Genomic DNA, 15925 nt, shown 5'->3' with positions numbered 1-15925 from the left:
AGAGAGTTAGTTTTTCAACTGCATAGGATTACCATTAACCTAAACAATTTAAACAATGGATTAGTCGGGGTATTTAAAAAACGATGAAAGAAAAAAATAGAAGACTTAATTGTACTTTTAACAAGGTTTTGACATGAACTGGTTTAGACATCATTTCATTAAATTCACTGCAATGATAATAAATGAAGCTGCGGACAATGATTCCGATGACTGATGGACCTGATGAATATGCAGAGGATTAACAGTGTCGTTTTCTTATCTTTTATATGGTTGTCGAAAGCCAGAAGTGAGTATATCATTAGTTACGATTATTGGACTGGTTATGTTAACACTGAGAGGGATAATACGGAAATATATGGGGTCTATGGCACGCCAAATTCACAAAAATGAGCTAAACATATAGTTTCACAGTTGATAAACTAGGTTTATCGATTGTAAACTATAGTTTAAGGACCGTAAACTATAGTTAACGATGTTAATCTATATTTCACATCTGTAAACCATAGTTAACAGATAATCTATGTTTCACAAGCGCAAACTATAATTAACAATGAAAACAATCATTAGCGATTGCAAAACATAATTTATCTGATACATACGGTTTCACGATTGTAAACTACGGTTTACAAGTCTGATAAATATAGTATCACAATTTGTGAAACTAGGATTAACAATTGTGAACTATAGTTTACGAATGTAAATTATAGTTTACAAATGTGAATCTGTATTTATCAGCAAAATCTATTGTTAACGTTTATTTAAAGACAGATAAACTTGGATTAGCATTTGTAAACTATAGTTTGCAACCGTTAAATATAGTTTTACGGATGAAAACTATAGTTAACGAATCGTTAACTATAGTTTCCAGTTCGTAAACTATAGTTTACAGTCGATAAACCTAGTTTATCAACTGTGAAACTATGTTTAGCTCATTTTGTGAATTTGGCGTGTCATAAATATAGTTTATGAGTAAAAATGGCAGTTAGTTTACGATCAAAAACTATAGTTAACGAATGTTAAACATAGTTTATCTGATAAATATAGTACCACAATTTGTGAAACTAGGATTAACAATTGTGAACTATAGTTACGAATGTAAATTATAGTTTACAAATGTGAATCTGTATTTATCAGCAAAATCTATTGTTAAAGTTTATTTAAAGACAGATAAACTTGGATTAGCATTTGTAAACTATAGTTTACAAAACCGTTAAATATAGTTTTACGGATGAAAATTATAGTTAACGAATCGTTAACTATAGTTTACGGTCCGCAAACTATAGTTACAGTCGATAAACCTAGTTTATCAACTGTGAAACTATGTTTAGCTCATTTTTGTGAATTTGGCGTGTCATAGGGGTCCTTAAATGAATTGGGCGAGGCGTAAGTCAATATTTATAATATATTTCCGTATTACCCATCTAAGTATGGACTAGACATAACGAATTTATCCTGTCGATGATTTTATGTACTGTATACATTAATTAAGGCATACTGACATTATTCACGGTATCTCTGTGATGAACTACATAGATATACATGTACATGTAGTTGTAACGTTTCTAATTGAAACACTTGTTTTTATCCCGTTGAAAATTGTTGGTTTCCATTGTTGTACATTTGATAAAGTATATCAAAAACACGGAGCACCAAATCCACATAAACTCATATAAATGAAGTTATCTTCCAAACAATCATTTGAGTCCATATGCTAATTTGGCGCTCCATCCTAGAATATACCACGCATATATTACAGTCATAGCATATTGAGTCAGATGACCTTGAAATTCTGTTAGAGTAAAATATTTTTTTTTTTTTAAATACTTGAAACTTTAAACTTGTTTTACACTCAGAAACTAGTAGTAGAGGGGAACATGCCCTTTCTGGGCCGGGTTACTAAGTCACGTGTAGGGTTTACATATGTCCGGACCCCATGCTCACCGGAACTCTAGGACTCAGGAACCCAAAGATCCAGTTTTGGTGGTGGTGTGGTGGTGGTGGTGGTGATGATGGTGGTGGTCAAGTGTCCGTGTTTGTCCTGTGCTTTCTGTTCTAGTTTTTTTTTTTTTAGATTGGTCACTGTTCGTTATGTTCTTCTTTTTGGTGGTGGTGGCGGTGGTGATGGTGGTGGTGGTGGTCAAGTGTCCGTGTTTGTCCTGTGCTTTTTGTTCTAGTTTTTTTTTTTTTAGATTGGTCACTGTTCGTTATCTTCTTTTTTCACAGTGATGTATATTTTCAGAATTCATGTGTATCTCATATGCTGTTGTCTTTATTCTATCTCAACAGCAGAGAAGATCTGTACAGTCGGGGAGCCCCTGCAGAACGTCCGCTGTGACTATGTATCCAAAAACTGTCCGGCGCCTTACCGGTGTCACGGTGGGTCAATACTGGGCGAGAAGAATGGACATTGTTGTAAAGGTATATAAGCCCTTCCTCTGTGCAGCATACAAATCATCTTCACTTGCCAAGGGTGACGATACACGGTGTAAGAGGAACACGGTGTAAGAGAACACGGTGTAAGAAGAACACAGTGTAAGAAGAACACGGTGTAAGAGGAACACGGTGTAAGAGGAACGTAAAAAGAACACGGTGTAAGGGAACGTAAAAAGAACACCGTGTAAGAGGAACGTAAAAAGAACACCGTGTAAGAGGAACGTAAGAGGAACACGGTGTAAAAAGAACACGGTGTAAGAGGAACACCGTGTAAGAGGAACACCGTGTATCTTCACCCTTGGTTAGCGAAGATGCATATAAATGTTTATGTTTTCCTTGCGTAACTTTCTTCCACAAAAGCTCCACCTCTCGATGATAAGAATAATTGTGATGTCATAATCGAACGATATGCAATTCCATTACGGTAAATTAATTGTACTAAATTTCAAATAATATAGGAAAATAGGCGAGGGCATTCTTTCATATTGAGGAATATGTTAATGATAACTAATACATGTAATTAGAAAACAAAATACTGTTGATGTGTGATATAAATATGTTTTATTGGTCTTGAACAAGTGTATTTTTGATATAATTAAAGCATTGTCCATCTAGTCATAATCAATTCCCTCCACGGTCCTTTTCATCAAACGCTATCGATTGCCTGCTTAAAGTCAACAAACGCACAAAAGAGTTATTTTTTTTCATAAGGGTATCTGAAAGGAATTGCAATCAGTTTCTGAGTTCTAGGTTCCTTCTGAAGACTTTACCTTTTTGTATTAAGACTATCTTTGTTCTGGGTTGATTTATATCTACTACTACTTGTTTAGGTAAATGAAACTTCCTTCTTCGGGTGATACACTCTTTATCAAACAAAGTTTTTTTTAACACCTTTTATTATTTCCACCACATTTTTTACATTGAATTTTTTTTTTTACCTGTTCGGTTATTTTTAGTCGCTTCGTTACAAATGAGAATGAAATTGGATTGCATACATCCGAGCATCGTCGCTAACCACGGTTACTGGGTCTGGTAGCACCTCACATCGTCGCTAGCCACGGTTACTGGGTCCGGTAGCAGCTCACATCGTCGCTAGCCACGGTTACTGGGTCCGGTAATACCTTACATCGTCGCTAGTCACAGTTACTGGGTCCGGTAGCACCTCACACATCGTCGCTAGCCACGGTTACTGGGTCCGGTAGCACCTCACATCGTCGCTAGTCACGGTCACTGGGTCCGGTAGTATACCGTTCCTACCCTACCTCATTGACGAAGTTTAAACGGAGACAATGGGCGTGGCTTGCGACGATGACATCATAGTAAAAATTATGTAAAGGAAAATAAATATCAAATCAAATCATTATTTCAAAAATACGTGCACTGGCTATCACCTAATCAAGGGGGCCGCAGTGTTTACAAGTGGTAACACATTTATTTTTATCTTTATATCAATCTCCAAAGAATTATCTGAAGCATGATGTTTTCAGCAATATCATATCAAAAATACCAGAGGCCTTAAAAAGCTGAATTGATGCACAACTGTTTAAAAAATGATTTTTGATGATAACATATTAATTAATCTCTATGTATCATGGTTTGAAATAACTTGAAAAACCATTGTAAAATTCACTGGACATATCATTGTTTTTTATTATACCCGCACTTTCTAAAGAAAGTTCGGGTATATTGTTTTTATCCCGGTCCGTCCGTCCATCCGTCCGTCCGTCTGTCCCGGTTGTTGTCACTAAAACTGTGTCCACATTTACAGCGCAATCCAAATGATATTCTAGGAGCTGAATAGCAAAGTCCTGTAGATGTGCAATAAGGTTTCAGAATGTTCATATTGGCCCCAGGGGGCAAATAGGGCCTGAAAAATGACATTTTCTAACATAAAGCTTGTCACTTAAACTCCATCTACATCTGTAGGAGCAGTCACATGATATTCTAGGAGCTGAATAGTAATGTCCTGTAGATGTGCAATAAGGTTTTGGAATTTTCATATTGGCCCTAGGGGGCAAATAAGGGCCGAAAAATGACGTTTTCTATCACAAAGCTTGTCACTTAAACTCCATCTACATCTTTAGGAATAGTCACATGATATTTAGGGAGCTGAATAGTAATGTCCTGTAGATGTGCAATAAGGTTTTGGAATTTTCATATCGGCCCTAGGGGGCAAATAGGGGCTGAAAAATTACGTTTTCTATCACAAAGCTTGTCACTTTAACTCCATCTACATCTTTAGGAATAGTCACATGATATTCAAGGAGCTGAATAGTAATGTTCTGTAGATGTGCAATAAGGTTTCGGAATTTTCATATTGGCCCCAGGGGGCAAATAGGGGCCGAAAAATGACGTTTTCTATCATAAAGCTCCATCTACATCTTTAGGAGTAGTCACATGATATTCTAGAATTGTTGACCTTGAATGACCTTGAAAGTGGGTCAAGGTCAAAGGTCAAGATCACTTTCTCTTCCACAAAGTCTTAGGTGGTTGACCTTTTAAAATGGGGTCAAGGTCAAAAGTCAAGGTCACTCTTCAAGATGTGGGTCTCCACAAGCGACGCAACATTGAATATGTACGTCATTCCAAAGGAAGTCTATATCCCCTTCCTTCACAGGATTCAGCATGATAGCTGTCTGCACCAAGTACTTGCGAGACACAGATAGATGACTGACACTCTACGCATAACTTGGAAAACAGTCTCCATGGGAAAGCCCTGTCAATGTCAGGGAGGACTGCATAAACCAACCAAGTGCCAATTTACATATCTGCCCAATGTTCAACAGTAGGACACTGGGGTACTGATCTTTAAGTAATACACAAAACTGACACTCTACACAAACTGATAACACACCCCCCCCCCCCCACCCCCCAAAGAAAATTAAATCTTAAAACAAATACACATACATGATACACAGAAATAGTTAAACATGTACATTTCATCTTCTGTAATATTGTAAACCAATAAATGAATAAAAAATAATTCAAAAAAAAAAAAAAAAAAGAAATGATAAATAAAATAAATGAACAAGCCAGACTTGCCTGATCAGGAATGATGCAATATCCTCGGTTCAGACTCTATACTCAGGAAACAATTTCTTTGTGCCTTTGCTCAGCCTCTCAAATCCAAGTGAACTCACTGAAATGACATCCACGTCCACACATGTACACAAATCATCCAACGAGGAAATGCGCAGCTTCCCCTCCTGTCGTCCGTTTACTGCATCCTCAAAAGTGAAAGTAGAAATCCCCGCCAACCAACTTTCTCACATGTCACTGTTTCGGATCCTATAAAAAGCCACTTTATCAATATACAATGATCACCATCATGCATTCAAACACAAATAAACATCATTGATATAATTCAAACTCCATTATTTCTTCTCTTTATATCATCTAGTATTTAACCCTGGTCACATTACCTTCGTAAATATTTTGCTCACAAAAACGTCAGCTGGGTCAAATGATCCTAGTTATATTTAGAGAGGGGAAAAGTGGAATATGACGATGTCTGATCATCAACTTTTATCACATTTGTTTGAGAATGTAATTCACTAAAAATTAAACTTGTCGTAAAAATTACACACTGAAGTATCTACGACGAGTTGCAGAAAACCTGGATTTTCGAGTTACTGACGGATTCTATCTCTTGTGAAGTATATCTTGTACAGAAGCGGATGTAGGAATTTTTTAAGTGGAGGGGAGGGGGTCCAGCACTTGATCGTTTAGATACTTTTCACAACGTCTATCCGCTATCTATTTCTGATATCGCAAAGAAATGAGAGAGAGAGAGAGAGAGAGAGAGAGAGAGAGAGAGAGAGAGAGAGAGAGAGAGAGAGAGAGAGAGAGAGAGAGAGAGAGAGAGAGAGAGAGAGAGAGAGAGAGAGAGGTTACTCCCAGTAGGCTGGGGGCGGCCTGGGCCCCCAGAAGCTGTAGGGTAAATGGTGTAACTCCTGCATTCTGAACATTTCCTGGCACTTCCTTTTCACTTTCAAATTGTCTACTTCTTAAACAAATTTTTTTATGTTACATATATACAAATTTACTTTTTAAGAATTCTTTTTAAAAGCGATACTTGCATCTGACGAAAATATCGTAAATATATTATCAGTGTGTTGTCTTATTTATCCTAGAGTTGAATGATAATTATAATAGTGGTGATAAATTTGAATGAAGCAATTAGTAGTACATATACATGTAAGTATCTACCGTTCATATCATTTGCGATTACAGTCACTTGCCCTTTAAAACCATCCCAATGCGAAGTAATATGAGCCCCGTCGGTTTTATTGACAACGCAATTTCTTTCTTTTGAAATGGGAAAGAAGTTCGAGTTATTGACTCTCTCTCTCTCTCTCTCTCTCTCTCTCTCTCTCTCTCTCTCTCTCTGGTTGGCAGTCGAAACGGTATGTAGTGAAAATATAAGTTTAAACGATGAATTCAGTCATGTTTTGAAGATTTGGTATATCAAGGTTTGGCTTTAATCGTTAAAAATAAATATACGTGTATCACCCAGTGCTAGTTAATATTTTATTCAACTTGTACATTAAAAATAATTGCCTACAAATATTAGCAGTATCATATTTAAAAAAAAAAAAACACTACAAAGATGTCCCACAGAAAGGGGGGGGGGGGTTCCAATCCCCGGATTCCCCTCTGGATCCGCCATTTGGACAGAGAGTACATTTAAAGGCAAACACTTACGTGCGGGTATTACTGTCTCATGACAGCATCTAGTTTAAAGATAGATCACATCATGCCATACTCTATCAAAAACTTTGGAAATATAATAAAATACCGTACCTCATTTACCATCATCGACATTTTTAAGAATGCTGTGAAAGTTTTTAGAACTTCTTTCTTATCTTTTTTTTTTATTATTTTATTTTTTTTTTTTTTATTGGTGCATTTACATACAGAGTTACTTATATTCGTTTTAAATGAAATCAAACATTCGCGTGCTTTTTCACATTGTTAGCTGAATGGCGGACTTTTCTAGATTCGACCAATCTTAGACTCGTTTTGTAGATCCACGTACCCTACTGTGCCGTCCTTGCATCAAAGTCCATGGCGTATATTACAACGGCAGTCACGGGAGCAGCAGTTTCCAGGCCAGTGTCGCCTTCAGATGGGAAAACAAGGAATGCAGTGAGTCTGCGCTGATATTAAACTGGAATCCTTTTATCAGGATAACAGCAATAGGATACGAGAATGATGTCATCATTGATCGGCTTTTGAACTGCAAATCAAATGAGGTATCTCAGATTCCGTTAAGATTTCTGCTGTGTCCATTAGACAATTTAGTGATATTCTAGGATGTTATTAACTTTTTCCCGAAGTTGTATCTTAGGATATATCTCTGATTCCAAGCACAAGTACGCTGAAGTTGAAATAAAAATATTCTGGAGTTCCTCATTGACAATATCTTTGTAGTCTTTGGTGGTCAGGTCTTCCGACAGTCTGTTGGAATTCTCATGGGCACGAATTGTGCTCCTTTGTTAGCTGACCTATTTCATATTCATGTGAAGCAGAATTTATTCAAAACTTCTACGTGAGAAGAAAAAATCTCTTCAATTCGACATCTAGATATATCGACAACGTATTATCTATTAACAATAATAATTTCCATTCATGCAAGGTGAAGATAACGAACAGTGATCAATCTCATAACTCCTACAAGCAATACAAAATAGATAGTTGGGCAAACACGGACCCCTGGACACACCAGAGGTGGGATCAGGTGCCTAGGAGGAGTAAGCATCCCCTGTTGACCGGTCACACCCGCCGTGAGCCCTATATCCTGATCAGGTAAACGGAGTTATCTGCAGTCAAAATCAGTGTGCCAAGAACGGCTTAACAATCGGTATGAAACACGTCAGACAGCATTTGACCCAATGTGAGGTTGTATTGACGAACTAGATCGTTATAACGACCATAGAATTCATATGTTGATTCGATATATCCGAATGAACTCGAAAGAAAAGGCGCCACGAAGTCGTCTACTTCTGCTTCATACTTAGATGTTTGATTGAAAGTAGATATTAATGGCAAACTAACTAAACTTTATAACAAACGGGAAGATTTCAGCTTCATCATCCTCAACTTCCCATATTTATGTAGCAATATTCCATTTATCACCTGCATATGATTCGATACATAGGAGCTTGTTCTGCGTATGGTCAGTTTTTGAATCGAAGCAGGCTACTGGCAAACACGTTGGTGGTGCAAGGGTTTCAACAGTCTCTTTTAAAATTAGCATTTCGCAAATTCTATGGTCGTTAACAATACAACCTCACATTGGGTCAAATACTGTCCGACGTGTTTCATACCGATTGTTAGGCCGTTCTTGGCACACCGATTTTGACTACGGATAACTCCGTTTACCTGATCAGGATATAAGGTTCACGGCGGGTGTGACCGGTCGACAGGGGATGCTTACTTCTAGGCATATGATCCCACCTCTGGTGTGTCCAGGGGTCCATGTTTGCCCAACTCTCTATTTTGTATTACTTATAGGAGTTATGAGATTGATTACTGTTCGTTATCTTCACCTTTCAGCTTCTTAGGGAAAGTTTCGTGAACATGCCTGCTCAGGTTACGACCTATAGCTGCGGCCGAAATTTTTTTGTTTTGGAATCGTGGGCAAATCGTAGAAAGAGCGCACGGCTGATCACCAAAATCGTGAGTGATCGCAAGAGCAAAATCAGTTGCAGCTAGATCGATGATCATGTTCAAAAGTTCGAACTTGTGATTTAAAGTTGCAGTCAGGTCTTGCATGGTCGTAGCACCAATCGCGCATGGACGCACCACCAATTGTGTAGATTGTGGGTAAAAAAAAAAAAAGTGGGTCGATTGGTCTCAACTGGATTTTTGCAACTGACGATTGGTGGGGCCACCTCTCGTACAACCTCACGATCAGTAGTGCGACTACTTACGACCAAACCAGACTGGTTACATGACCTTACTATTGGTGGTGCCACCAGTCTACCTCGCAGTCTAGAAATTCTGGAGTGGCTTAGGGAGTTTTAATCATTTTCTTCTACGACGCTGGTATATTGCTATGACGGTACCAGTGCAGCTGGTGGTGATTCGACTACAGATGCCGCAACAACAACAACTGCGTGTTGTCACTGTAACTTTATTTCTCCGAGCACGTGTTTGGCCGGTACTGGAAAAACATCTGCTGCCGAAGTTTCCAAATCATTGTGTACTTTCTCTGATTCTAGCTGTCTTCTTATGACTCTTTTCTTTCATGGGAGGCAAATGAGTTTGACAGTGTTTACTATTCAACAGCTAGATGACGACTGATGCTGTCACACGACTGCTGTGATCGACCACCACACGACTGCTGTGATCGACCACCACACGACTGCTGTGATCGACCACCACACGACTGCTGTGATCGACCACCACACGACTGTTGTGATCGACCACCACACGACTGCTGTGATCGACCACCACACGACTGCTGTGATCGACCACCACACGACTGCTGTGATCGACCACCACACGACTGCTGTGATCGACCACCACACGACTGCTGTGATCGATCGCGCAAGCTGCCGCAGGTGACTTCGATTGATCGGTCAAACACTTATCGTCACCACTTCCGGCCCGATACCCATGACTGATCTAGCGATATATCTTTTCCAATCGTAGGTGATCGCGCGACCATGCGCACCACCAGTCGTACGGTCATCTGCCACCTATCGTACGATGATCTTTCACCAAATCGCAGTATACAATCACGGGTGGAGATCGCAGCAAACATTGCCGACTGGTCGTACCTCGGTTTTGTCATCGATCGCACGATTCAGAGAACGTGCGACCCCGTGTGACTGGGGCTTTAGTTATTTTATTGGATGAATGAGATTTTGTATTGTTTTCTATAATTGTAGAAACCATGTAGAAAACTTTTCATGATGAACGTGCCATTGCAAAATTATTATGTAGTGGTAAGTAAAGAATGATAATTGGAAAATCCGAAATATAAAAAAACAACAAACTTTGTACATAGATATACAAAAACGTTCTATTCATTTCCTCTTGATCTTTCAGTATCGAGCTGAATTGCCAACTTCTGCATATGCTTGCCCATATAATGGTATAATCTACATTTTCTTTTTATCTAATTAATCTTTTCGTGTACATGTGTATATATTTTTTGTATCATATTTGAAGAAAAGGTTGTCGTATATATGAAATTTTGAAAGTTTTAAACTGTGCGATGTTCAGTTGTTAAATATGCTGAAATAGATCAAATTTTCGTTTTGGAGAAAAATAAAAAACGATCATGTACAGTGTATATAAAAATAAAACCAGCATGAAAAAAATTTAAACGGTATACATCACAAGATATAGAATATAGAGAACAAGATAACTGAATATATCGCAACGAAATACATGCCATATATAGGATGAACATTTCCTGCAAATTCTGTTTTAAGAATTTTTGTACGCATTGTATACAAAAGCAATTTTTACATTCCATCTTAATTTTACTTTCTAGAAATCGCCAACGTATCACTGACGTCATCTCCATCGTTACCATCACCATCGCGCCCACCACAACTGCCATCTCCACCACGACCACTGTCGCCCACCGTGGCAGTGATAATAGCGAGTCTGATGTGTCTAACTGTCGTTGTTACCGTTGTGGTATTCTGGAAGCGGAACCGCATGAAATTCATATTATCCGGAGGAGTCTGTTGCAGGCAACAGAACAATACCGAGACAGCTCTCGTTCTCATCAACAGTATGGGTACGTGTGCAAATACTGACCAATGAATAGTTAACAATGCTTTAAAATCACTTGATTTTTTGGAGGGGGGGGGGGTGTTTGCGTGTTTGTAAAAATTATCTCTGATTGTACGGGATATTGTTGAGTAAAAATTAAAATTCCACGAAAATGAGTGATTTCACATCATTATCGAGACTTTTCTAAACTGTAAGCGTAAACTGCTATAAAGAATAATCAGTTCACGAATATACCGACAAAGTGCTCGAAAACACAATAGATAAATTGTCAAGGGGAAACACTTTTTCAATTCAATAGACTCTATAGGCAATATCAATATACACCTTTAGAACGTTACTGTAGATTTCTTATTTTACGCGAGTACTTAATTTAGCGAAACGACTGGTATGCGTCAAATTTGAATTCGCTTGTGATCTGTTGATTAAGAGTTCTTGCGTGTATTTTATGCACGGAACTCTGGGTAGAGAATGGTATTTTATGAACAGAAAAATAAAGACGATTAATTGTATTTCGCGAGTGATACCTCCCGCGAAATTACGCGGTGATAAATTCCTCCCGTATAATTAGGAATCTTCAGTAATAGAATCTATATTGTATGTATATAAGTATATGGTATATGCGATGTATATAATTATACGGTTTGTACGGCTGACACAGTATGATCATTAAAAGAGTTTTTCTACCCAGATGACGAAGACACTGTTATGACCGTGGCTATGCCTGAAGTCGGTTCGTCACTGTTGAATGACCTTTGGGACAGAACTGGGTTGAGGTTTCTCACCGTACACCAATTCCAGACAGAAATATTCCAGAACGCAAGTGAATGGATGGACGATGTAGAATCGAGATACAGCAGAATTCTAATCCTATTGACTGCTGACCTTGTGAATGATAGTGAAGACACTTCTAATCCGTTAAACACGATTTCAAGGTCACTCTTTGTGAGGTTACACAGATCTGTTCGCAGCAGGAGGCGAAAAATGTTTTACGTTTATTTGGAGTCAGCTTCCTCCATTAGCAAATATTTTCACGCCACTACCGGGAATCAATATGATTTGTTTCAAAGAGATGTCCTTTGCAAAGATTTCAGTCGTCTTGCCTCTGATTTGAAGAGAAAGTGATTCAGAATCAGTTTTAGCTCGCCTGAGCCAAAGGCTTAGGGAAGTTAGCTCCTGAACTTTGGAGCACAACTGCGCAGGATGTACAACTAAGTATTTACTAGTTCAATACTGATCCCATTGGTGCAAACATATTTCACATCTATTACTGAAATCTATTCAGTTGAAAATTTTTGTATCAATTCAAATTTTGAAAAGGGTTTGCCATGGACTATATTTCGTGGAGGAAGGATTGATTAATCAAATAGTTGTAAATCTGCATGCAATCAGAGTTTCTGTTTCATTCAATATATCTTCTATTTCTAAACTCCTATACAGTGGCGGATTTAAAGGGGGCAGCAAATTTAGGTAAATCTTGGTATCTTGTTTAGAAAAATGTACGTTTAAAGAAGCAGTAATCTCCTCCACTCCCGGAGAAATAAATGACGAAATCTTCTGATTTCTTGAATTACTTAATTGGGAGAACTTAATTTTTTCCAAAAACCTGTAAAATTTGCATCATTTTACTAAATTCACTTTATTAAAAATGATAGAAAATAGTACAAATGACTTAAACAGGAGATATATTCCAAGCCCTATAAAATCTGTAAAATCCAGGAGCTTTCGGGGGCTTCGCCCCCTGGGCCCCCACCAGGATTTTGCCTTGGACCCACAGACCCCCTGTCTAATAAAGTGGCGCCCCCTAACCGCAATTCCTGGATCCGCCACTGCTATATGTGTATTTCAGTTTTATAATTCATTATACAAGTAGTTGAGACTTGAAACTAGATGAAATGTAATTTATTAATTTTGTTGATGTATTTTTCCAAACAGAACATCGATTCTTTAAAAAGTTTGAATTAACTTACTCGAAATTTTGTATAAAATTTCAGTGTTTTCGCCAATAATTTAAAAATTTGATCTCCGTCCCCCAGTTTTTTTAAAGTCCCATTTAAAATTTTAAGACAAGACCTTGACATTTTTTTTTGTATATCAAGTGAAAAAAGGTCACGACTTGTATTAATTTTTTTTTTTAAAAATCTGTATTGTTAGAAGACATGATTATGCATCTATATTTTATGTATTGATTGATTTGTGTTGTTTTTGTTGTGTTGACACCAAAAGATAAATCCAGTTTAATTGAATAAATCTTGAGCAAATTTTAAGAGCAAAAAGGTCATGTTTAGAACACTGTAGCTCAATAACAAGCATCGCGACCCCCGTTTTTCTTTTTAATTTCCTAATTTTCCTTCACTGTAGAAATCAAAAATACGCTTCCCATAAAATTGACATTACTCTAAATCTCAGGAGCGAACAGAGCTTTAGTCTTGCGTTTGTTGTCGTCGTTATAACTTTTCACATTTTCATCCCCCTCTTCAGAACCATTGACCCAATCAAACGTTGTACAAATCATCAGTGGGTAAAGGGGATTCAAGTTTGTTCAAACGAAGGACCATGTCCCCTTTAAAGTTCAGAGGATAAAGAAAAAGCAAAAATAGGATGGGGTCACAAGCTCTTGACATTATAAATATGTATAATTAGAATAATTGTCTTTCTGTAAACAAACTGAATAGTTTGTTCACAGGAAGACAATATTCTTATTATACATCTAAAAAACACACATCGAGAGCTTGTGGATGGGGTCATATCAAACTTTCCTTCTCAAGAACCACTAGGCCAGAAAAGTTTAAATGAAGGCTTCCTGATTTAGTGCAGACTCAAGTATGTTCAAATCATGGCCCCTGGGGCCAGAATAGGGAATCAATGTTTTACATATGGTATGCATATATAATTATATAGATATGTGCAGTGCAGAAGTGTGAACTCTGTCAGTATTACCAGTAGTACTTCTAAATAATTGTTATTTATTTTCATTGTTATAATTAATTGCCTGTTAACATGTACATCCCCCCCCCCCCCCCGAGGGCCCTTGATTGGTGAATAAACTAATATCATATAAATAACTTTATTTTCTATGATAGAATATCAGCAAAAATCAGACGGAGTAAATGTAGACGGATACGAAAGATGAGAGAAAATATATACATAATTATTTATCATGTTGTTAATTTAAATCTTGTCTGTAATCAGTATTTCATATATAATTATAGATATGTGCAGTGCAGAAGTGTGAACTCTGTCAGTATTACCAGTAGTACTTCTAAATGATTGTTATTTATTTTCATTGTTATAATTAATTGCCTGTTAACATGTACATGCCCCCCGAGGGCCCTTGATCGGTGAATAAACTATATTATTATATTATTATTATTATACAGTAAAAAGTCTATAAAATTTCTTATAAACATATAGGCCATGAATAGCCATGTTTATAGGCAAGCATTCTCAAACAGTGCATATTCAAATTTGGTGAAACCAATGACCTCGGAGTAGGGTGGGACCACGATAGGGTACTAAATCAATGACCTCGGGGTAAGGTGGAGCCACAATAGAGTACTAAATCAATTACCTCAGGGTAGCGTGGGCCACGATAGGGTACTAAATCAATGACCTCAGGGTAGGGTGGAGCCACAATAGGGTACTAAATCAATGACATCAGGGTAGGGTGGGGCCACAATAGGGTATTAAATCAATAACCTGGGGGTAGGGTGGGACCACAATAGGGTACTAAAGTTTTGTAACATGGGTATATGTAGGAAATTTATTCCTTCCTCTCAAGAACAGCAAGGTCATGACTAGTCATATCAATATGCAAGCATCCTTAGGTAGTGCAGATCGAGTTCAAATTATGGCAATAGGGGAACAAAGTTTTGTGTGGGAATTTACAGGGATCGTTTGAAGACAAATACGCGTACACACAAATATATATAGGTACTATCTAGTACAGAGTGTGCTATATATGTATATTTGTTATCTCTGTACATTTATAATGTAAGCGTGCATATTTTAGCCTTGGTCACATATAAGTCATTTTACCTACCAGGCCGTTTAAGTTAGATTGAACACTAAAATGCGCCTCTTGATGTGAAATAGCCTAGCTGTTTGTTGATATAATTTGTTACTATAGATATTTTATATCCACATTAAATATATTTAATCTTGAAAAATACAAATTATTACTTTTTTTTAAAATACAAATTAACTACCAGGCCTATGCAATATGTACGTGCTTTCAATGTTTTAGTCTTTACTTTATAGCCGGTGATTTTCTACACCCAATTTAGGTCCAATTACCAGTTCCTTTCCCTCTTTTATTGATTTCTCCCAATTGACGTTGCTACCCCCTCTCAATTTGCATAGTGTTTGTTAAATTGTATTTTTTATGTACAACTTTAAATGTACATTAAATTAAGACCTAGCATATGAACATTTAGAGAAAATTACTGAGTGTCAATTAAGAAGGAGAATGTTACAAATGTAGAACTGTGCAGTGTTACTTTCATAGCAAATTGATTTAAGTAAATAATGCTATACATAGGTAATTTACATATCAAATAAGGTTAATTACAATGTTATTGACTTTTTTCCAATTTAATGAAAATGTTGATTTTTCCCAGGCCCTTTAAGAAGAAGTAGAAAAATCACTGATAGCTATACATATTACATAATCAATGGTTAACGAATATCTGAAAAGTTCGAGAACTAAGACAGTCTGATATTCATAAGAAATAAATTT

At 37.2% G+C, this 15925-nt stretch overlaps 1 protein-coding gene across 1 annotated transcript; it reads left to right on the top strand.

Annotated features, from left to right (window-relative positions):
* Positions 1-88: 88 nt before the first annotated feature.
* On the top strand, positions 89-14201 carry LOC125653304 (uncharacterized). Its single transcript, XM_048882705.2, has 7 exons — positions 89-286; positions 2287-2418; positions 7462-7688; positions 10332-10388; positions 10492-10537; positions 10943-11194; positions 11879-14201. The coding sequence occupies exons 1-7, from the start codon at positions 214-216 to the stop codon at positions 12310-12312; spliced, it is 1221 nt and encodes a 406-aa protein (XP_048738662.2). The 5' UTR covers positions 89-213; the 3' UTR covers positions 12313-14201.
* The last annotated feature ends 1724 nt before the right edge of the window (positions 14202-15925 follow it).

Source organism: Ostrea edulis, chromosome 7 (assembly GCF_947568905.1).
Source record: "Ostrea edulis chromosome 7, xbOstEdul1.1, whole genome shotgun sequence".
NCBI classification, from domain to species: Eukaryota; Metazoa; Mollusca; class Bivalvia; order Ostreida; family Ostreidae; genus Ostrea; species Ostrea edulis.
The sequence above is the reverse complement of the archived record's forward strand: the minus strand, read 5'-3'. Positions and strand labels throughout refer to the sequence as shown.

Excerpts from the sequence above, each read along its gene's own strand:
- LOC125653304 (XM_048882705.2), top strand. The coding sequence starts at position 214 with ATGGACCTGATGAATATGCAGAGGATTAACAGTGTCGTTTTCTTATCT. Across the intron at positions 287-2,286 it reads ATGGTTGTCGAAAGCCAGAA|CAGAGAAGATCTGTACAGTC; the intron begins GTGAGTATATCA and ends CTATCTCAACAG. Across the intron at positions 11,195-11,878 it reads CGTTCTCATCAACAGTATGG|ATGACGAAGACACTGTTATG; the intron begins GTACGTGTGCAA and ends TTTTCTACCCAG.